This window comes from Magallana gigas, chromosome 6 (genome assembly GCF_963853765.1).
Source record: "Magallana gigas chromosome 6, xbMagGiga1.1, whole genome shotgun sequence".
Classification (NCBI taxonomy): Eukaryota; Metazoa; Mollusca; class Bivalvia; order Ostreida; family Ostreidae; genus Magallana; species Magallana gigas.
The window spans coordinates 12,891,368-12,914,211 of NC_088858.1; the positions used below are offsets into that span (position 1 = coordinate 12,891,368).

Genomic DNA, 22,844 nt, shown 5'->3' on the forward strand with positions numbered 1-22,844 from the left:
CAACAAGAAAAAATATGATGTTTATACAAATGACCAAAAATAAATTAGAAGAGTGTCCGAATCTCCGGGGCTGTAGTCCTGGACCAACTACGGACAACCACAACTAGAGTAGTTTCGTCACCACAATCATCATCATCACCATCGCCATCATAATCATCGACACTATCGTCAACATCATCAACTACAACACCATAATCATAATAGACATCATCGTCATCACCATAATCATCTACTTCATAATCATCACCGACGTCACCATGAACGACATCATCTTCATCGACATGACCATCATCATCGTCGTCGTCATCATCACCATAACATCATCTTCTCAACATCAACAATATGACACTACAATAAGTGTACAAGTGACACCATAACACCATAATAAAAACAATATTGTATAATACATCATATAAGTATCTCACTGATAGTATCAAACTATGATAATGTATAAATAGTATTATATTAAAGGCAACATCTCAAAATATTGTAAGTATATGGTAACTAAGTTATTTGTTTACAGTAAACAATATGGCGTCTGAGACTTCCGGTGACGCACTTCCGCCCAAGTAGTTAAGTGGAAAAAGTGACAATAAATTGTAAAATAAAATAACGCATAGAAAATAGCCCTTTAAATCACCGTTTCTTTATACAGCAATAGCAAAAACTGTACTATAGAAAAAGACGAATTCCATTTAAACACTCTCGCTAAAGTCACACATCAGTGAACACACAGGTAACTCTACAGTGAACAATGGTCAAGGTGACTTTATAGGACGACTGCGTAATACTAATAAAAAGGCAAAAATTTACAAATAAACTACACCAAACTAAATAAATACTTACCACGGTCAGCTATCCGTGTCCGCGTCAAATGCTGAACTTGTGAAACTAAAACATGCCACACAGGCTTCTAACACGATACCCCCTTCACACACTAAGCACGTCTTAATTGCTGGACAGCTCGGCCGGGTATAACTTAGCGCCTATTGTTAGCGTCGGCCAAGCACGTTGCAAAGAATTATGGGAAAAATAAAATCGGGTGTGTTCGATATGAACAGTGATTGTCACACACCTCCCCCCTTAAAAAATTGTCCTGCAATTTCAAATAAACAATCACTGAATTTTGAAAATTCTCACGTATTTACAATAAAACCTATACACATACCTGTACTGTCTACTATACATCTCACTGACGACTCAGGTAATCCGCACCCACATTGTCGCTTCCTTTGATCGCAATGATCCTAAAGCGGTATGGCTGAAGCTGCAAAGCCCAACGCATCAGTCTGGAGTTCTCTGTCTTTGCTTTGTTAAGGTAGGTCAGGGGTTGGTGATCAGTTTCAAGTAGAAACTCGCGTCCATAAAGGTACTGGTGGAACTTCTGTATTCCCCACACTACCGCCAAACACTCCTTCTCGATAACAGCGTATGCCTTTTCTCTTGGTTGAAGTTTCCTACTGGCGTACGCTACGGGTAGTTTCTCGTCATCCTCCATCTGTAACAGCACAGCACCTATCCCATCATCTGCAGCGTCCGTGCGTAAAATGAAGGTTTCATTAAATTCTGGCAACTTCAATATTGGCCTTTCTGATAACATGTGTTTCAATGTATCAAAAGCTCGTTGCTGACTTTCAGTCCAAATAACTTTATTTGGTTGGCCCTTCTTCGTAAGATCAGAAAGTGGAATGGCTATCGCAGAGAAATTCGGAATAAACTTTCTGTAGAATCCTGCTAAGCCTAGGAAGGCACGAACCTGTTTCTTGGTTTGTGGTATTGGCGCATTTCTGACTGCATCAATCTTGTCCTGTTCTGGTTCTAGACACTTGTTGCCCACCATATGTCCCAAACAGTCAATCTTGTCAAATCCGATGAAACATTTTGTCGGTCTGGCCGCAAGTCCCGCATCTCTTGAGTCGTTCGAACACAGTCTTCAGTATGTGTAGATGTTCTTCAAAGGTATCTGTAAAAACAATGACATCATCGATAAAGTTTTCTACGCCGTTCATACCTTGAAGTAGTTTTCTCATCATACGACTAAATGTTGCCGGCGCGTTTACAAGACCAAACGGCATTGTCCTGAATTGGTACAATCCGGATGGTGTGGAAAAGGCTGTAAGCGGCTTACTCTCGTCAGCCATCGGTACTTGCCAGTATCCTTTGCTTAAGTCTATCTTTGACACAAACTTCTTTCCGGTCATATTGGAAAATATGCTTTCTGGACTGGGCATTGGTTCTGCATCAAATACCGTAGCACAGTTCAGTCGTCTATAATCAATGCAAAATCGATTCGTTCCATCTTTCTTCCGAGCTATGACAACTGGAGCTGAATAAGGGGAAGATGATGGCTCAATCACATTCAACTGTAGCATTTTCTGAACTTCTTCTGTAATTGTTTTCTCTGTACTGAACGGAATTGGATATGGTTTCACACGCACAGGTTCAGACGATGTCACAACAATCTTATGCTCCACTAAGTTCGTCACTCCAGGTATATCCGTAAATACATCTGAGAACGAATCACACAGTGATTTAGCAGTTTCCAACTGATCTGGTGTTAGTCTGTCTGCAAACTTTATGTCCTTTGCTGTTTCGGTTTGAGTAACAGGTGGCATAAGAATAGAGTCCTGTTGTTCATCATCATCTAGGTCACTAAAGTCTATGAGTGAAATTGCACATGTTGACAAAACACCACAGTTCAATGTATCTCGTTCAACATACTTCTTAAGAAGATTTGCGTGGAAAGTTTTCAGCTTGCCTCCCATATCGATCTTGTAGTCCATCTGTCCTAACGGTACTGCAGGTACTTTTCCTTTCGGAATAGTCCGCTGACACACGTCACATGATCTGCAAAACCGTCTAATGTCTGACTGAATTCCTGGCCAGTAAAATTCGGACACTACTCTGTCGGTTGTTTTCTTTGATCCCAGATGACCACCCATCAGCGTTTCATGTGCTATCTTCATGACGATAGTTCTGTATTTCCGAGGAACGATTAACTGTCGGAAAAGTTTTCCACTGGACACTTTGGGACTGCAAAATTCTCTGAACAACATTTGCTTCCGTTCACACATTTTTGAAAATCCGCCGTCACTGAAATGTTTAAGCTGTCCACTCTCAGCTAAGCTCCATAACTTTTTCAGTGTCTCGTCGTTTCGTTGTTCTTGTAAGATATCCTCCGGCGATACATCCCGTATTGCTTCCGGTACTTTCAATGGTTTGTATGGAGACTGTTTCTTTTTCAGTTGCGCACGCGTTTCAACAGCTGCTATGTTTTCAACGGAATGAATCCAGGCTGGATTTGGTTCATGTGGTTTCCTTACTCCACGAATATTACCAAGAATAAGATCGTACGAAGGCGAATCAAAGCACCAAGCATCAACACTTCCGGTAAAGTAAGGAGTATCGACATCAATTCTAGCCACATCTGAATCAATAATACGACCGTCTGCTAACTTGCATCGTTGAGATGTCCCTGTTAGTTGATCATCGTTTACCAGTTCTCTACGAATAACGGCACCACTACAACCTGTGTCTCTTAGCACAGTCACTAGTTTATTGCCAACACATCCTTTCACAACTGGCATTTCCGTTTCACAGAAAGCAACCGAATCACCAACACACGGTAAGTTTCCATGTTTCTCGACGACACTCGCGGCTCCTTGGCGACCTCTACCGCGTCCTGGATATCCATGGTTCCCATTATTGTACGACCCACGTTGAAAATCACTAGGGTAAGTATGTTTCGGTGTTGTTTCTTGTTTCTCGCTCGAATTAAACGGCCTGTTATTCGGACTTTTGCGGAAGTTGCAGTTAAAGGCTTTATGTCCTTGTCGTCCGCACTCATAACACTTCACTGCATTTCCAGATTGGTTTTGTTGCACGGAATCTTTGTACGGCGGTTGTCTATCGGACTGCTGTCGTCTGTCAAAGAGCGGTTTTTGCGTAAGTGAAGAGGATGTCACTGTTCTGGCCTCAGCAAACTGGTCCGCGTATCGCGCCATGTCTTGGATCGAAGTAGGAATCCTCTCCTTTAGGAATAAGGCAAGTTCTTTCGAGCAACACAATAAAAACTGTTCACGTAAGAACAAGTCCTTCAGATCATCGAATGTCTTGTTAGTCTTAGACAGCTGAATCCACCGCTCAAGGTAACTGTCCAGTCTGGTAGAAAATTGCATAAAAGTTTCACTTCCGTCTGGTTTTGAAAATCGGAACTTCTTGCGGAAACCGTCCTCCGTCATGTCAAATCGTTTCAACAGGACGTTCTTCAACTCGTTGAAATCAAGTGCTGTTTCGGGTGAGAGTCTTGCGAACACATCCAGTGCCTTTCCTTTGAGTAATGCGCTAAGATGAGTCCCCCACGTGTCTTTATTCCATTTCTGCGTTGTTGCGTATATCTCAAATCTTTGAATGTACGCGTCAATGTTGTCTTTCGAATCCTCAAACGGAGGAAGTTTTGGTCCTTTTATCACTTGAGAAGTTTCTTTCTCCTCTTTAGTCACAACACTCGGATTCATGTGAGATCTCTCGAGTTGCAGTTTGTGATCAAGTTCCAGTTCTTCTAGTTTTTGCTGATGTCTCTTTTCTTCTATCAATCGGGCGTGCTCTCGCTCATCATGTTCTCTTGCGGCGCGCTCTTTCTCCATCTGTAGTTTGAAGTCGCGGTCTCTCTCCTCCTGGTCTCTCTCCTCCTGTCTCTCGACTCTATGTTTCTCACGTTCGTCCCGCATTCTGGCCTGTTCGTCCTTCACGAATTGTTGAAGGTCTTCATCCTTCATCCCCATCTTGGTCCCCACTTCAAGTAGCTCCAGCATCTCCTTGACAGTAGACATGGTGCATTGACTGACAGACCAACTTACCTCAAAATTATCTCATAAAGGGACTAACTTCTCAACTTTTAACAAAACAATCTGCCTAACGTAATGTACTCACCAAGGGAAAAGGAAACAACGACCTACACTTGCTCTTACATGTACTACAAAAGAGATCAAAAAATGAAAAATAAAATAAACCTTGGCAACTGTTCACTTATAAAGATATCTTGTAGTATCTGGAGGAGTCAACTCATCCCACCGCTGCCACCAATTGTAACGGGATGAGCGGAGGCTACTCCAAACAACAACAAGACATCTTAAATTTAACAAAATTTAATAACAAAAAAAAATAAGAGAAAGAAAGAAAAGATAGAAATATAAACACTAAACCACACAAACACTCACACACCTTTCACTCAACAAGAAAAAATATGATGTTTATACAAATGACCAAAAATAAATTAGAAGAGTGTCCGAATCTCCGGGGCTGTAGTCCTGGACCAACTACGGACAACCACAACTAGAGTAGTTTCGTCACCACAATCATCATCATCACCATCGCCATCATAATCATCGACACTATCGTCAACATCATCAACTACAACACCATAATCATAATAGACATCATCGTCATCACCATAATCATCTACTTCATAATCATCACCGACGTCACCATGAACGACATCATCTACATCATCTTCATCGACATGACCATCATCATCGTCGTCGTCATCATCACCATAACATCATCTTCTCAACATCAACAATATGACACTACAATAAGTGTACAAGTGACACCATAACACCATAATAAAAACAATATTGTATAATACATCATATAAGTATCTCACTGATAGTATCAAACTATGATAATGTATAAATAGTATTATATTAAAGGCAACATCTCAAAATATTGTAAGTATATGGTAACTAAGTTATTTGTTTACAGTAAACAATATGGCGTCTGAGACTTCCGGTGACGCACTTCCGCCCAAGTAGTTAAGTGGAAAAAGTGACAATAAATTGTAAAATAAAATAACGCATAGAAAATAGCCCTTTAAATCACCGTTTCTTTATACAGCTATAGCAAAAACTGTACTATAGAAAAAGACGAATTCCATTTAAACACTCTCGCTAAAGTCACACATCAGTGAACACACAGGTAACTCTACAGTGAACAATGGTCAAGGTGACTTTATAGGACGACTGCGTAATACTAATAAAAAGGCAAAAATTTACAAATAAACTACACCAAACTAAATAAATACTTACCACGGTCAGCTATCCGTGTCCGCGTCAAATGCTGAACTTGTGAAACTAAAACATGCCACACAGGCTTCTAACACGATACCCCCTTCACACACTAAGCACGTCTTAATTGCTGGACAGCTCGGCCGGGTATAACTTAGCGCCTATTGTTAGCGTCGGCCAAGCACGTTGCAAAGAATTATGGGAAAAATAAAATCGGGTGTGTTCGATATGAACAGTGATTGTCACAGTTACCTACAATATAAAAAAAAGCAGACCTAATTATTTTTACATTTAAACTGATTTTAAAGATATTAATACACAATTAACAATGCAGGTCATGTTAATCAGGCCGATCAGTAAAAAATGATTTTTTTTAATCTGACGGTATTTCTCTGTTCATAACACACTAATCTGTTTTGATATTGCTGTGTGTTATCAATTGTTTTTAACGACCTGGGCTACTGACCAGCTTTTAAACCGATTTCTGTCCCCCGGATTTTCCACAGGAACCACAGCTGCTGGCGGCTTTGGCGTGGTGGTGCTTACACGACTTGTTCTTGCACTGCAGGGCCCCGCATTTGTCGCACTTGAAGCAAACACCGCCACTTTTACATCCAGGACAAGCCGTTTTGTTCTGGAATAAACATTCAGTTGGATATGATTTTTTAAAACTTATCCGTAATATCAATTAAGAAGGACAGAGACCGTATTTCTGATTCACTTTATATACAGAGTTTCTGGCATACTTGTATTACAAATGAAACACAGCAGTAATCTTATATACATACCCTTTGTGTTCGAAAGGATTTTGCTTTTTTTCACCGATTGTACTCTATTTTAACTTTATAAAGAAGTACAGTTCAACGTCATCAATCTTAAGGATATGATATTTGGTCTTTGTACCCCTTGAAATTCACAATCCAAACCAAGCTATATAGGCTACCAGCCTTCTTGCAAATATGGTGATAGCTGGTATACTACTTTTTACAGAAGAAAAAAAATAATGAAGGTTTAGGAAGAAGGTGGTCTCACTGTATAAGGTTTAAATGTGCATTATAAATAAATAATAAATATTACCTACCGTTTTTCTAGGTTGTTCACCGCCCACAAGCTATAAGAGTATGGATGGTTCGGTCCGCGGAAAATCCGACTTTTATAAGATTAACCGAGTAAACGAAGCCGTGTACAAAAATAACAATTCGGAGTTTTCGGATTTTCCATCGGATATTTTTAAACCTATGGTTAGCAGAACGGGACATTTAGAACACGTCCGAAGATAGTTTGGACTAATTTCAAATATTTGTCAAACATTCTCTGATTGAGATGTATATGTATTGAAAACTGAACCAGAGTTATAAATGTTCACCCAAGATAATGTTTTTACATACTTTATTGAAAAACACAGTTGTTAGTCTTGCTGTTGGAATGTCTTGATCCCGCCCTTACTATCAACAGCAACAATATAGCGATCTTGACCTTTGTTTGCAACCCGAGACCTTGACCTTTGCTCCATATCACAAACACTGAATTTCGCCCAAAGCTGACGGATTGCTTTAGGTTGCCAATGGAATTGATGATACAATTATTGAAGAGAAAAATTATGTTAATCAAAATAACTCTTTGTTCGTATTGCTTAATATTTAAAACAATGTCAAAGACAAAATGAACAGCATATTTAAAGTAAGTACAATTCAGACACCAATATTTCAACGGCTCTGGCTCTTTCCATGCTGGTCATTCTGTCCATTTTAAGAGTTTTAATTTTAAAACTGTTACTAAAGACTAATATATATATATATATATATATATATATATATATATATATATATATATATATATATATATATATATATATATATATATATATATATAATATATATATATATATAATATATATATATAATATATATATATATATATATATATATATATATATATATATATATATATATATATATATATATATATATATATATATATATATATATATATATATATATCGCATAGCCCCCTAACTCCGTCACTACCCTAACTTCGTCACTTTCGGGAAACTCCTCGCCGTTTGAAATCAAGTACGATTATGACGTCATTTTTTACATGTCAAAAATCTTTAATCAAATGTCAACAATTTGCAACGGTTAAATTTAAGAATTTGTCAAAAAATAACAGAATTAAACCGTGTTCATTTTATGCACCATTAATTGTGTGAAATCAGCAAAAACTTTTTCACGGGTGCACTAAAATATCAATATTTCTGACATGCGGGCCCATTCGATCATTTACGGTGGTCAGCCATTTTTAGAGAGGTCAAGATGAAACATTTCACATGTTATTTATTTTTGATTAAGGTTATTATTACGTTTTTTTCAGTCCGCAATTGCCTTTATGCACTACTCTCGATGATAACGTCAAATCGCTCATGCCGATACTTTTGCTTTATACAGGGTATAGATATCTCCGGTATATCGCTATTTAGAATATGCTACATTTCTAAAAATGTTGTAATAAATAATAATAAGTAATATATATTAATTAATGATATAAAATACATGAAATGTGTAAGGAATAAATCAAACTGCATCCATACATTCTGAAAAGGCCATTGTGATTGTTGTTACCTTGACCCATTTTTTATTCTGGCGATCATTTCATTTCGATAAAATTAAATAAAATTTAAATTGTATGCACCATTTTTACTTATTATAACTTGGCCTAGATACAAATGGAGTTTTAACTAAATTGTTAATGTGTCTTCATTCCCTGCCATATCATAGAGCATGTGGGTGACGGAGTTAGGTTCATAAGATATAATAGGCACGCGTGATAACGGTCGTATTCAGAGGGCTTATTTGAATAAAAATAAAAATATTTTTGTTTATAATTTTATAAATTATATTGTTTGAGATTATATTTAGTGATTGCAAATGATAAAAACCACAAAAAATAATTTACAGAGAAACGCGGGAGGTTTTCTGCTTATGGTGACGGAGTTTGGGTACTCGGGGATATATATATCAAAAGGTTGCCATTTACTTCAAACGTGCGCAGAAAACTACCAAATTCTTTTCATGAGGTTACGTCATGTTTAATTGAATCAATCAGTATAGACTTATTTTATCTGTGCTTTTGATGAGGAGACATATCGGTTATGGTTACTATACTCTGTCCCGAGTTTTTGCTTCCACCACTTTTCGCTTGATATTTCGATAATAAATACCTTGGCGCTCAAACTACGTTCATCCACTCATATGTAAAATGTCCAGATTATCTGTTTTGAAACGCCCCTATACCTCTTCAGGTTTCAATACACATCCCAAAATAGAAAGTCTACGGGGATTTTGCATTGCATCAGCCATTTATAACCCCAGACGGATGATAACGTTCAAAAATTGCGCGAATTGTCCCGAGTGCTTCCGAATGGAGAAAAGATGTAAACATTTCCCATTTTAAATCTCCGTAAGAAATTCGTTTTCGTTCCTGTAAACTTTTATGAGTGAAAAGAGATAATTTGTCAATGAAGATATCTTGGATATTTTCCATTTCATCGATTTCAACTGTAATTCTTTCACGGGTATGTGTATTTTTATTAAAAATCATTAAAAAGTGATGGAAGCAATAACTTGGGACAGACTTTAGATGTTGAAAATATCACGTTATTTTATTTCGTATAATTTTCATTTTATTATCAGGGTGAACACTCAGAAGTCATCTTAAATTAATGTATAAATCTGGACATTGTGTGTTCTTCAATGAAGGTTGATGAAGAGGGAGAATTTAAGTTTAAAAAAGGGGGGGGGGCTTTCATTTTGTTGCCAAGACCATTTAATTGATAATCAAGAACTGTTTCCATTTTAATGTTATTAAGATTTTAATAAACAACAAACTGCCCTTTTAATAACACTGTCCGCTGAGATAGAATTGTGTGAACAGTCCTCCTCCTTTAAAAAAAGTTTTACAGGACATAACGTAAATCCTGCCTTAGATGTGTATCAAATATTTCTAGTTTAATAAACATGACATATACTTTTATTAAAATATTAAACCTTTTCTGTATTTAAAAATATTGCATATGTTGAAATATGTTAAAATGGGAAAATCAAAATAATTTGTACAATTTATTCAAAGAATACATGTATTTGAGAAATTATTAAGTTCCCTGATTATTTTCATTACTGTATGAAAGGCGATTTGTGAGTGTTTCTAATTTATGATCCAGCAAGAGATCCATAGATTCTGCACACAAACGCCAAACAGTTTGTTATCGTTACTGCTTACTCTGTTGGAAACTTCACCTTCACAAAGAAATAATCTGCAAAATTGTCAATATGATTCTTTCAATTAAAAGTTTAAATATAACATATAAATCTGGGGTATTGCGATTTGCGAGATATAAACAAGCGTCCAGTGGTTAGGATACTAAGAAAAAAATCAAATATTTTCAAATTTTCTTTATGTTTATAGGTCAATGGTTGGTTTGTATTGATTCCAACATGGCAACCCTGGCCTATTTTTGTTTACAAATTGTTAGTAACTGACCGTCTCCAAGAATTGACCGGTTTATATTCATTTATTTTTTTCCGTCGGTTATAAATTGTTTTACGGGCATTCTAACAATTTCATAAAGGACTACTAACGTTAGAGTTGTTTTGATGCCTATATTTGGGCAGTCTTAAGGTGTCTTATCAAATGTATTTCATTCATACAAACAATCGAATGAAATTTTACAAGTATGAATTATATGGTGAAATAGAGAGCTAATTGTGCGTGTTTGGTTACACCAAAGTACCCCACCCCACCCCCACTCGAAAAAAAGTTCCTGGCTTTGAATACGAGAGGAGAACATATATGTATGTTTACAGACTAAAACGAAATATTGTATTACGAAGCCGAAGGACTTTATGATAGATTTGATCACCCCGATCGTATTTGATCATATCATAATATTCCTTATTCCTAAATGAAATTGATATGAATTTCAGCAATTGTACGACTAAATATTAAAATAGTCATTGACGAGACGTATCTAGACTATACATTACAAAATCGATTTGTAATGTTATGGCACAGACAAAGACACTGGGTAATGTAAATACATAAATTCAATGATGAGAAAGTTTGTCGAGATACCTATCATGTGAGGGGGGGGGGGGGGGGGGGGGGGGCTGATTTTGCTGGAAAAGTCTTCAAGCCCCGTAAGAACAAGATTTCGGATGAAAATTAAAAACAATTATTCTCCTAGCTATACTTTGTATTAAATGGAACTTAATTAGAAAATTCTTAAATATTGAAATGTTAATTATAGGAGGGGATCAAGGATTATCGTGCGTAGTTCCTTACATAGAGTTATATTATGAATAGTAATTAATGTAACACAATGTTTTGCAGTATCTAAATTAGTGCCTTGTAACGCTAGTTTCCTGCTTTGAAGGCCTCTCCATAATATATACCGGTATTTAAAAGTCAAGTAAGTAACAATTTTCTTTACCAAAACTTAATAACTAGAACAAATAAGGGCGGATAAACAGCAATGCACAGCTAGGTACAGAAAGGTGGAACTTCAGAAAATCAGGAGCTCCATACCTGGTCACGGAAGATTTAACCTCCCATTTTATCATATGTTCACCTTCTGCACCAGAGTCGTCAATAGCTTTATTTTTATCTTTATTTTATATACGAAAAACCAGCCCACCAATCCATATGTTTTTAACATTACAGGAATAAGCATCGTCGGAACCCACGGGTTTTCAAAGCAGTGTAACGGATAGAAAACCCGTGGGTTCCGAGGAATAAATAATGTCATTATACTTTCATGTTAAATACTAGTACTGAAATTTGATTGGTTTAGACGCAGTGGATAATCCGTTTTATTATACTTTCATGTTAAATACTGAAATCTGATTGGTTAAGACACAGTTGACAATCCGTTCTATTACCCTCAGCGTTAGCAACACACTTAGCAACGGGTAACACAACGAATTGTTACATGCGCATAAATTATGCGCGAACGGTTCGACGTAGAATTCACGTCATTTCTATATAAAAGCAGTAAAATATTCTCTAATATTAAGACATTCATTATAAGAAAATAAATAGTGCCTGTTCGGGAGGATAACAGTTGAAATTGACACCCCTCGAAAACCATTGTCAACCCCCGCTTCGCGTCGGTTGACAATGGTTTCCTCGGGGTGTCAATTTCAACTGTTACCCTCCCAAACAGGCACTATTTATATATACTATTACCCTCAGCGTTAGCAACGCACTTAGCAACGGGTAACACAACGAATTGTTAAAATGCGCGTAAATTATGCGCGTACGGTTCGCCGTGAAATTCACGTCATTTCTGTATAAAAGCAGTAAAAAAAAATCTCTAAAATTAAGACATTCAGTATAAAAAAATAAATAGTGCCTGTTTGGGAGGATAACAGTTGAAATTGACACCCCTCGAAAACCTTCGCGTCGGTTGACAATGGTTTCCTCAGGGTGTCAATTTCAACTGTTACCCTCCCGAACAGGCAGTATTTATATATGAGTAATATTTAGGTGGATCAAGTTTTTTTTACAGTGTCAATTAAGTGGACAAGTGATTCAATTAATCAAAAGCTTAAAGATCAGTTTCTTCAAAACTGGTACAGGGATATCAACGACTCCAGTAAATATATCAGATATAGGATCTTTAAAACAAAGTTTGTTTGTGAAGAATATTTAAATACACTAGCTAGAAAATTCAGAAATATTATTGTGAAATATAGAACAAGTAACCATCGTCTTCCGATAGAGGTTGGTCGCTGGAATAATTTACAACGACATGAACGAATCTGCAATCTGTGTAATTATAACCAATTGGGGACGAATTTCATTATCTGTTAGAATGCAATGCATTAACTTCAATTAGAAAAGATTTTTTAGCAAGGAAATACTATGTCCAACCAAATATTAAGTACCTTAATCTTTGGACGGATACCAACCTTTTTAAAAATAAACTGTGTATTTTCATTACCAAAAATTATGAGATCTGTCCTCCGTATGCAAAATGAGCCAGCTCTGCTCATTCAGACTGTTTGTCTATGTAAAGATGTTATACCGGTATATATATACCTCTTGTACCTTATGCATGGTTTTGAGAGAGTAAATGAATTGAACTGAATTATCCGTTACAGTTTATACACAATTGGATTTCTTTCACAATAGAGGAGAAAATATTGTACATGTGATTAGAAGATGTAAAAATTAAATTACTTTAACAGTTCCAATTAATTAAAACAAAACAAGTTTTGAAAATTAACGGTTAATTGCATCCAAACTCAACATAATGAGCAATTATATACACAGAAAAAAAATTGATATATTCAAAGCCTAGAGAAAAACTAAAAATCAAAGCATGAGGTCTAAACAATCATGATACTATGGGAAAAGTTTTGGTCCTTAGATTTACAAATAAGAAATTGAAAATGAATTGCACTGTTGAATCTTGAACACTTCTTTCATGGCTCCTTACTTCCTATGCTTTGTGCCAAGTTTTGTCAAAATTGCACCAGGGGTTCTGGAGAAAAAGATGAAAACGTATTTACAGCGAAAATCAAAACAACTATAACGATAGACAACAGGCAAACTTGATCAGAAAAGCTCATTTGAGCCTACAATCTGGTTAGCTAAATAAAAAGTAAAAATTGACTCAACTCAACAGACACATGTAATTTATGTTTTTATTTTACTCTTTCAAACAGAGGATAAAAAGGACTGAATAGCATCCAAACACTCTTTCTTTGATAAGTCTCCATTCAAAAATTGACGTTTGAGAAACTTTAATTTTTTGCTAAATTTTCTTTTCTTTGATTCATCACAAAGATTGTATTTAAATCCCTTCACTGTCACTTCAGAAGATTCATGAAGACCTCTTTGCCACAGTTTTATCATAGCTAAAAATCCTTCCTTATCATCTGAAGAATAATTTGGAACCTTTGTACCATTTTGTTCATCTGATCTTGGGCTTAGTTTGCCCTTTTTCTTCATAGTGTCAGATTCATCACAGTCCAAATCACATTTCCGTTTCTTCCCTGCTTTAGTTTCAGTCATTTCCATGGCTTCATTATTTGACCTTGGTGGCTTATTTATTTTTTTATTTTGTTTTTTCACTTTTTTGTTTGCACCTTCTTTCTGACAAGTTGTTCGAATGTGAGCAAGCTCTGCATTCAATTCTGTAATGAGTTTTCTTGCTTGCTTCATTTTTTTCTTCTGACCCTTTTTTGTAGACCCGCCTTTCAATTTCCACAGAGCTTCTACATATGTTTGAACAAGGCACCTTTCCTCTTGGGAGGCCATTTTCATGTTACTCAGCAACCGAAGAAGTTCATCAACAGAACTGTTTTGTACAATATTTTCATCAAGAACTGATTCAACTACATTATCCATTTTAATAACAGTTCTGTCTGATTCATCATCATTTCCCTCAGACTCGTCTTCAGTGACTTTCATTCTTTTGTGTGGAAGACCCTCTTCCTTCTGTGGATTATATCTTGATACAGGCTCCCCCTCATCTTCACTGAATACTGATGAATTTGATTTCTCAATGTGGCCTGTTCTTGTGACAGGCTGTCCTTCGTCCTCACTCAAGACTAGTGGATGGGACTCAGTCCCAAAACTCTGTTCATCTCTTGAAACAACTTCCCCTTCATCCTCACTTGATTCCATCTGGTTGGAGTCTGTCCTAGATCGAACCCTAACACTGTTTTTCCTCTTGATTTTACTTGAATCTTCCTGTTGGCTATTGAATTTACTACCCAAAACATCATTTCCTGCTAAACTTTCTGTGGCAAGGTCATGGTCTGTGTCAGTACTTATTCCTCTTTCCTCATCATCATCTAAAACATATAAAACAAGGGTTTTTTTTTTCAAATTTGAGAGTGAAAGGTAAGATATGAACCAATTACATGTAATATACATGTACATTGTATATCAAGTATGGCAAGCTGCTCAAAATCTTTCACCTTCATGAAAATGATAACCCTTTTCTTCACTGTTTCTGTCCTTTACAATTTTTCTCTCACTGGAAGCACTGCTCAAATTAAAAAACACTAGATAAGGCTATAGCAGTAAATTATAGTTATAAGAACAACATAAGACATGTTCTTCAAAAGTAGCCTCATATATAACTTTGGCCATCAAGAAAAAAATCATAATTCCAACCACCAAACTAATAGTTAGCATGGGAAATTTCAAACAATTCAATAATGTGTATCAAAAAGAGCTATATACACACTTCAAACAAAATCTCTGAATATTTACAATATTGAAGTCCAAAGGGCCACAACTGTGCTAATTATATGAAAATCAAGTATCTCCTGAGAGTCATCAATACAAATGTAAAAATCCAAATTTGATACATAAGTTCAATTTTTTCAGGCATACCATAAGAATCTATAAAATTCAAAGATTGCGGGAAAGGGATATTGCATTATAAACACAGAACACCTTCTTTTTTGTACACTTACCTTTGACTTATGACCGATTCATCTGACTCATCTTCTGGTTCAGCAATAGTGCTGGGTAAAACTGAACCCTGTGGTAACTGCAAAACAACATATACAACAAAGTCACCACTTAAAAAAACCCCAAAACCCGGGTATTTACTGTAATCCATGTTTTATAGTCAAATGTTAAATATCGGTAATATCTAATTGACTTTTTATTATTAATTCTGTCGACAGCATCTTTGAACCAAAAAGTATTTTTCTGCACAGGTTACACTTTAATAGATAAACTCGCTTCTTTAGAAAACATCAAACAAAATAAGCCAAATTTTATGGTAGAATGTCTTTTTTAAAATACTGACCCATCTGTGAGTAGTTGATGGAAAGGTAGGCAGGCAAGTGTAAATACTGTCATACCACTGTACACAAGACTTGGAACATACTCTCGACAGTAACCTGCAATCCAATGTGAATAAACAAACTAAATTATCAAACAAGTCAAAGATCAGTAATCTGATATAATATGACATTACACATGGAGAAATCATTGCCATTTCCTCACAGTGTCAGTATTAAGATTGCACAATCCATTAAAGGAACAATAAAGAAAATATTTGAAATGTACAAGTATACAATGTACCAGTAATAAAGAAACTATTTACACTGTCCAGTCCTTCTATCTACAAGTAATAGAGCACACACACTTACCACACCCTACTGATGAGAGCCATCAGAGTTAGATTCTGAGGTACCAATGTACCAATGGCCAGCTGTTGTTTCAGATTACTTTAAATTGTCAGGGAATGTTGCAAACGAAAATGTAAAAGAGCAGTTCCTTTTTTCACAACTGATAAAAAAAATTAAAAGTGTTAGCCTAAAATTTGATTTTTTGGGAAAAATAAAGCTTTAATTTCTCTCTCCTTTTTCTTAAAGCTTCAACTGAACAAAATGATGTTCATGGTTTGAACTGATAGACTAACTTAAGCTTAATGTCATATGAGCACATACCAAAACAAAAACAGGACAGCTTGGGATTTTTTTTTTGCATTTCTCATTATGATAGAGTTATTAACATTTTCAACAGCTTAAAAATATTTTAAAATTTTAAGTTGAAAAAAAAGGGATGGTTGGCATGTATGCATGCTTTAATAGACTCCTCGCTGTCTGCTATGAAGGATACACATAGGCTGTGCTGCAGAAGTTTGCAGTCTGTCTGTAGAGGTACCTGGCTCCAATCAACCTGACCAACAGGTGCTCTATCATCTGTTGTGAAGGGAGGTAAGGTGTCCTGGCCATCAAATTGCTCCTAAAATAACACAGTCAAATACTGTACTCTACTAAACACGCAGTCTACGAATTATCTGTAAACCCTAATAGCGTGCATTTGAATATTCAGCAGACTTAGCAAGTAGGAATGAAAGATTGCACTGATATTTGAAACAACTGAATGATTATCTATCTATTAGAAATATGTCAACAATTTGTTTTTTGAGGGCCAAACTGTACACTAATTTAAGGTCAGACGACACGTTCCTCGAGAATCTTTTTTGTATCTCCTCGTAATAAAGAGTTCCAATAAAAAATATTAATTTTATAATTATTTTAAAAATGATTAAAATTTAATTGGATATGGTTATGTGTCACGATGGCCGAGTGGTTAGAACCGTGGCCGCTCACTGACAGAAGCGTATAGGTTCTAGAGGTCGTGAGTTCAAACCCCCTCCCCGGCCGAGGTAGAGTTTCAATATAGTGAATTTCGCTGTGCAGTATATGCATTTATTTTTATATCAGCAATTCAATTGTATTTTCAAGAAGATTATATAGGAAATTGCTTACTCTAGTATTTTGCAGAAATGCCTGGTAAGGTACCCTAATTTTTTGCAAGAAAGCTTGTCAAATTAGTAGTAAACCATCAACAAATTCCTGGAAAAGGTTATCTGAAGTTGAGGAACGTGTCGTCTGACCTTAAACATTGTTGAAACAGTGTATTTTACAAAATCCACTAAAACTGATGCTCATAAATATCAGTTAATACACAAGTTGTTTCTAATTTTACTGCATTTTAAAGATTGTTTTGAATTATTCACTTACTGTTTTAGTATGCCAAGGTAGTCCTCAACTGTTTTCTCCATTTTCATTTCGGTCAACTTAGACAAGCACACCTTTATCTGTTAATGTACAAAACAGTAAAATGGCAGAAAAATGGGAGTGTTTTTCACTTCATTAAACAGGATTATACAATACAAATACTGAATATTATTAATTATGATTGGCTTACCCTCTTTAAACATTGTAGAGTTTTTTCACTTCGTAACTGAGCATTCAATTTGTAAATAATTCGGCTAAGTATAAACTTTTCCTGAACGAGAATGTCCTGTTTCTCCTTGTCTTCCTGCATCTCTTTCAAAATCTTCAATACTATTTTCACCTTATCTATGTAAAAAGGATTGTATATACAAGTTCTAAGACAACAAGAATGATGATTACTGCAGCAGTTTGACTCCCCCCCCCCCCCTTGGAAAATTCAAATAGCTTAAATCTATATATTTAAATAATTACTGTAAATAGGTATTGGACCGCCCCCTCCCCCAGACATAGAAAACCCTTCGAACTCTACCCTCCGGAAATATTTTTGGATCCTGGCAACCAAGCTGAATGTCAGCTTCAATGATATTGAACATGATATTGATATGAATATATTTATCTCACATGTTAATATTTAAGTTGCATGTCAACACACTATTAACTTGCATGCTGACATAAATAAGTTGCAATAGCATGTCTACATAATAATGCTGTCTTATACTGACGCTTGGAAGTAAATGTTCACATATTAAAGTCAGATTTTTGAAAAAAAGAAAAGAAAAAGATTTGGTAACTTGCATGTAAATATGATTATCTTGCACGTAGAAATAAGAAGCTGACTTTCTAGTATGTACTATTCTTGCATACCGAAAGTCTATCTTTCAATACATGAAGTGGACAGAAATATGCCCAAAAGATGATAACCTGTCATAACTGACATTGACATAACTGATTGACTTATTGTTTTCAGCTATTGCCCGATTGCATTGTGCAGTATTTTCCAAGAATTAACAAAGTATAAGTACGTAAGTCGTTTGTGCATAGATGTCTGTGAAATCATAAAACTGTATTTCATACCTTGCTGCATCAATGGAGCAGGTAGAGATATAACCGGCGGAGGCCGCAAAAATCGATTGTTCCACACTGACTCAATTCCACATGCCATCTTGATCTCCTGTCCATGTGTGTGTCAACAAACCACGTGGTGATTAATTCTGAATCGTGAAAACGTTTTACTCTATTAAAATCCAGTTCAACATATTTCTGGCGAGAAAATTAAATGGATATTATATTTTAATTGTAATTTTATATTTAATGTTATATATCTCAAATTACCGCAGGTATTATAATTGAACATAATTTTTTTTTAAAATACGGATTCCGTACATATACGAGTCTGTGCTTTAGTATTTCCTCCACGTTCAAACTTCCGGTGAAAATTGTCAACACTAAAACATTGAAAGATGGGGCTCTGTAAATGCCCCAAAAAGAAAGTGACCAACCTATTTTGTTTCGAACATAGAGTAAATGTTTGTGAGAACTGTCTTGTGGCAAATCATGCAAAGGTAAATTGTTGAAATTGTAAATCACAAACGTCAGTTAATCATGGTAATTATGCGTTGGAGGGCAGACAAGATTTAATAGGAATTTCAGGAACCAATTGCCATGTTTTTGTGGAGTCATTCCATGCACGGGATATAACTAGGTTTAGTTCCAATATATGTTCAATGATCATAACAAAAGGGAAAAGTTCAATATATAGCAAACACTGTTAGAAACTTTGCCGTAGACATTAACCCAGCCCACCCAATTTTTGCCGGCATTAGTTTAAGGAAATGTGTGGAGTCCTGATCACACACATTCTTTGATTTATAAAATCATTTTGCAACACTTTTTGTAGCGATTCTCCTTCTGTAACAATTAGATACAAAAAATACCCCAAATTTGTAAACAAATAGGGTAGTCTGCCCGGTTACCTCTAGGTGTATCAGGATGGGAGAAATAATGGCAGACCAGATTAGAATTTGATCCCAGACCATCTGATTTTCAAGTCAAATGCTCTACCAACTGAGCTATCTGGTGCCTGTATTGAAACCGGTCTGACCATTGTATCCCCCCCCCCCCCCCCCTGTACGGGTAACTGCCCCAAAGCCAAAGCGCCATTTGCATGAGCGCCCAAAATTTACGTATTTTTTAAATTCAATTTCATTTAAGAAATTTTTGATGAATACACTTCAAATTGTCTCTATTTTTCAGTTTGTTTGTTAATATGTTTTTCAGTGTGTAATCAAGTCATATCTGCAGTGGTTACAGGACAGTGATTACAACCCTAACTGTAGACTATGTAACAATGTACTGAGTGATGAGCAGTATGGAGACTGTGTCAGGTTGACTTGTTATGGTGAGTACATTAATATAATCATGTAAATTTCAGTACAATGAAATATGGCACATAACCCCAGTGAGTACCATATCAGACCTCTCTACATGTTCAAGTGTATAGTTGCAGGTACATTATATTCCTATTAGCTGGCTATGAGGAATAGCAAGTTTATTGTTGTCCCCTGAGACAGCTACTATTTCCCAAGGCAGAGCTGAGGGAAATAGTTGCTGTTGAGCTAGTATATAAGTATCTTATCATGCCAAAGAAAATTTGATTATTGACAATGCAAAGTCTGCTGATAATAAACATGATTATATACATAATACTAATTAATATACAGTATATACATTAGTATGCTGATATTTCTGCTTCAAAGGTTAACACTGCCCTTTTTGTCACAGATATATTCCATTGGCCCTGTCTGAACCATTATGCCCAGCAGTTTCCCGCTAACACAGCCCCTGCTGGCTACACATGTCCCACCTGTAATGCAGGGATCTTCCCCCCACAGAACATGGTGTCCCCTGTGGCAGACAAACTAAAGACCCTCCTGTCCACTGTCAACTGGGCCAGAGCAGGTCTTGGTTTACCCCTGGTAAGTCATCCACCACTATTTGTAGTACACCAATACACATGCATTTATTATTTTAGTTGATGAATAGAATATAAGAATAAACATCATTTATATTTGTTTTCTATGTATCAGTGATAATGGAAGTAGCTTAATACATGTATACTAATATGTATACATACATGCATGTTTTGATAAAAAAAAAAAAAGATGTGAAATACAATTATACAAACATAAAAAATTTGATTCTTTGATACTGAACAGTAAGTACATGCAATGATTACTGGTTAAAGTTGAATCATATCGCTGTATGTTACATTTTTGTTTAGATTGATGAACCACAAGAACCTATATTGCCTCCCCCACAAACACAACTACCCACCTCACAGAGCAGTGAGGGCTCTCAAATAAAGTCAGAAGCAGTTCTACCGACTCATAGCACTCCTCAGAAATCTCAAATTGTTCAGAATCATGGGACATTACCAAACTCTTCAGGATTCTCAAACACACCTGCTGCATCTCCCTACCCCCTGGGAGCCTCACCGAATCCCCAGTCTGGGACCCCCTACTCTCCAATGTCAACTCCTAACTACAACAGACCCAGCGCCCACGTTCCTCCCAACCAACACAGTGTGATCAGTGTGGACGAGGGGACCTCAGTGAGGGGACAGGATAAACTCGCCTTTGGGGGTATGTTACAATGGGTGATTGATTTAATGAACAGAAATCATTTTCAACAAGTAAAAAATTAATTATCTTTTATAAAATTCTAACAGGCAGGCCTCAAAATATGAAGAGAAATGGTGGTAAGAATTTTGGACCAGTGTGCACATATTTTTTTCCAGCATTGAATATTTAGACAATTCTACCAAAATTCCCAATTTTTACACCTTCACCCTAAAATTTATGCTCTGTAAGACTGTAACCAATCATCTAAATTAACAGAACTATGAATACCTGGTAAGATATACGGTATTTGCATGTTTTTGTAAATTTTATCTTAATGTTTCAGATCCCAGAAAGTTGTTTGATTCCACTAAAGAAGACACAAGTTCCATATTTAATACATCCCTTGACCATGATGAAAACAAGTATAGAAGACGATCAGCTATGGAATGGCTAACAAAATGGCTAAAGTAAGTTAAGCAGCTGTTGAAGTTTACTGTGTTATCAAATACTTTTATCAAAATGAAAGAGAGAACAGTCAAAAAGCACTTGTACCGATAAAATGACTTAGGCATTTTACAATTCATGTACCAGTAATTAAAATTATTGAAGAAAATTATTGTATTGTAAATAACAGTAACTGTTACATAAGATTAGAAGACTCATACTTTTCAACATTAATTACTGTGTTATTATTTGATATTTTTACATTTTAGGTCAAGAGAAGGCAAACATGGAAAGAAGGATCCAATGTCCATAAGGAAGAAATTCCTGGTGGTTTTAGTAATAGGAATTATAGGCTTTTTGACAATCATTGTGATATTCTCAAAACTAGGTCGAAGCGGCATTGACGAGGACCCCTTTTTGGGAAATCCCCAAGTTAGAGTGATGGATGAAATCATGGACTGATATGTGACTGTGTTATTCTTATTCATTTACAGTTGGTGTATGTTTAAATAATTTCAGAGACTGTGAATCTGTAAAAACTGAATTATTTTAAAACTATTGATGGTTTGACATCTGAATAGATGTGATTATGCACTAATAGTTATTTTGAAAGTACATTGTATTTTGTAAGACATTCAAATGTTTGTTATCTGTATACATTTGTTTTAAGGCTTTGCTTTGTAACTTAAGGATTGTAGATTTATAATGTTAAATCATGAATATTCGTGTACATGGTTGACCCGGGGACCATTATAAGTTATACCATCTCATATTCACCATCTGATTGATGTACTGTGATATGTTGCTATCATGGATAACAAATATTGCATTTTATTTTGTCAAAGATGAAGGAAATATGCATTTGACCTGCATGTGAGATGATAACTCAAATAGATATGTATAGTGCTGTACTTTAACTTAAACCCGAATTTCCATTCAATGTTACACAATGTGTTATACATGTATATTATAAAGGGTTATTTGTATATTAAGCTGGTTTCAATTTTATTACGTTATCAGTGCAATTATTATTTATTCCAAATAAATGCCAGTAATATTAGAATTGCTTTATTGATGTGATTATGGTGAACATATTTTAAAATTTCTGAATTGTATTTAAAAAGATTGTTTATGTATGAAAAATATGTTTTAAGGTTAAT

At 35.7% G+C, this 22,844-nt stretch overlaps 3 protein-coding genes and 1 long non-coding RNA gene across 4 annotated transcripts; 1 reads left to right on the forward strand and 3 right to left on the reverse strand.

Annotated features, from left to right (window-relative positions):
* Positions 1–348: 348 nt before the first annotated feature.
* LOC136269549 (uncharacterized) lies at positions 349–6,315 on the reverse strand. The gene is made up of 2 exons (XM_066086890.1): positions 6,087–6,315; positions 349–5,588 (listed from the first exon to the last, which is right to left on the reverse strand). The coding sequence occupies exon 2, from the start codon at positions 4,830–4,832 to the stop codon at positions 1,863–1,865; it is 2,970 nt and encodes a 989-aa protein (XP_065942962.1). The 5' UTR covers positions 4,833–5,588; positions 6,087–6,315; the 3' UTR covers positions 349–1,862.
* Positions 6,316–6,492: 177 nt separating this feature from the next.
* On the reverse strand, positions 6,493–7,267 carry LOC105320390 (uncharacterized). The gene is made up of 3 exons (XR_010714537.1): positions 7,147–7,267; positions 6,854–7,045; positions 6,493–6,699 (listed from the first exon to the last, which is right to left on the reverse strand). It is a non-coding gene; the product is annotated as an uncharacterized lncRNA (long non-coding RNA).
* A 6,492-nt stretch (positions 7,268–13,759) lies between these two features.
* On the reverse strand, positions 13,760–18,849 carry LOC105320393 (transcriptional regulator ATRX homolog). The gene is made up of 9 exons (XM_011418320.4): positions 18,695–18,849; positions 17,811–17,965; positions 17,624–17,700; positions 16,713–16,838; positions 16,241–16,318; positions 15,895–15,988; positions 15,554–15,630; positions 15,050–15,117; positions 13,760–14,923 (listed from the first exon to the last, which is right to left on the reverse strand). The coding sequence occupies exons 1-9, from the start codon at positions 18,780–18,782 to the stop codon at positions 13,782–13,784; spliced, it is 1,905 nt and encodes a 634-aa protein (XP_011416622.3). The 5' UTR covers positions 18,783–18,849; the 3' UTR covers positions 13,760–13,781.
* A 175-nt stretch (positions 18,850–19,024) lies between these two features.
* LOC105320392 (zinc finger protein-like 1 homolog) lies at positions 19,025–22,793 on the forward strand. The gene is made up of 6 exons (XM_011418319.4): positions 19,025–19,182; positions 19,898–20,018; positions 20,402–20,595; positions 20,901–21,261; positions 21,584–21,707; positions 21,954–22,793. The coding sequence occupies exons 1-6, from the start codon at positions 19,081–19,083 to the stop codon at positions 22,144–22,146; spliced, it is 1,095 nt and encodes a 364-aa protein (XP_011416621.3). The 5' UTR covers positions 19,025–19,080; the 3' UTR covers positions 22,147–22,793.
* The last annotated feature ends 51 nt before the right edge of the window (positions 22,794–22,844 follow it).

Coding starts and splice junctions, on each gene's coding strand:
- LOC105320393 (XM_011418320.4), bottom strand. CDS start 18,782: ATGGCATGTGGAATTGAGTCAGTGTGGAACAATCGATTTTTGCGGCCT. Junction 16,839..17,623: donor TACCTTGGCATACTAAAACA/GTAAGTGAATAA, acceptor GTGTTATTTTAG/GAGCAATTTGATGGCCAGGA. Junction 15,989..16,240: donor GCTCTCATCAGTAGGGTGTG/GTAAGTGTGTGT, acceptor ATTGGATTGCAG/GTTACTGTCGAGAGTATGTT.
- LOC105320392 (XM_011418319.4), top strand. CDS start 19,081: ATGGGGCTCTGTAAATGCCCCAAAAAGAAAGTGACCAACCTATTTTGT. Junction 19,183..19,897: donor TTGTGGCAAATCATGCAAAG/GTAAATTGTTGA, acceptor TATGTTTTTCAG/TGTGTAATCAAGTCATATCT. Junction 21,708..21,953: donor TGGCTAACAAAATGGCTAAA/GTAAGTTAAGCA, acceptor TTTACATTTTAG/GTCAAGAGAAGGCAAACATG.
- LOC136269549 (XM_066086890.1), bottom strand. CDS start 4,832: ATGTCTACTGTCAAGGAGATGCTGGAGCTACTTGAAGTGGGGACCAAG.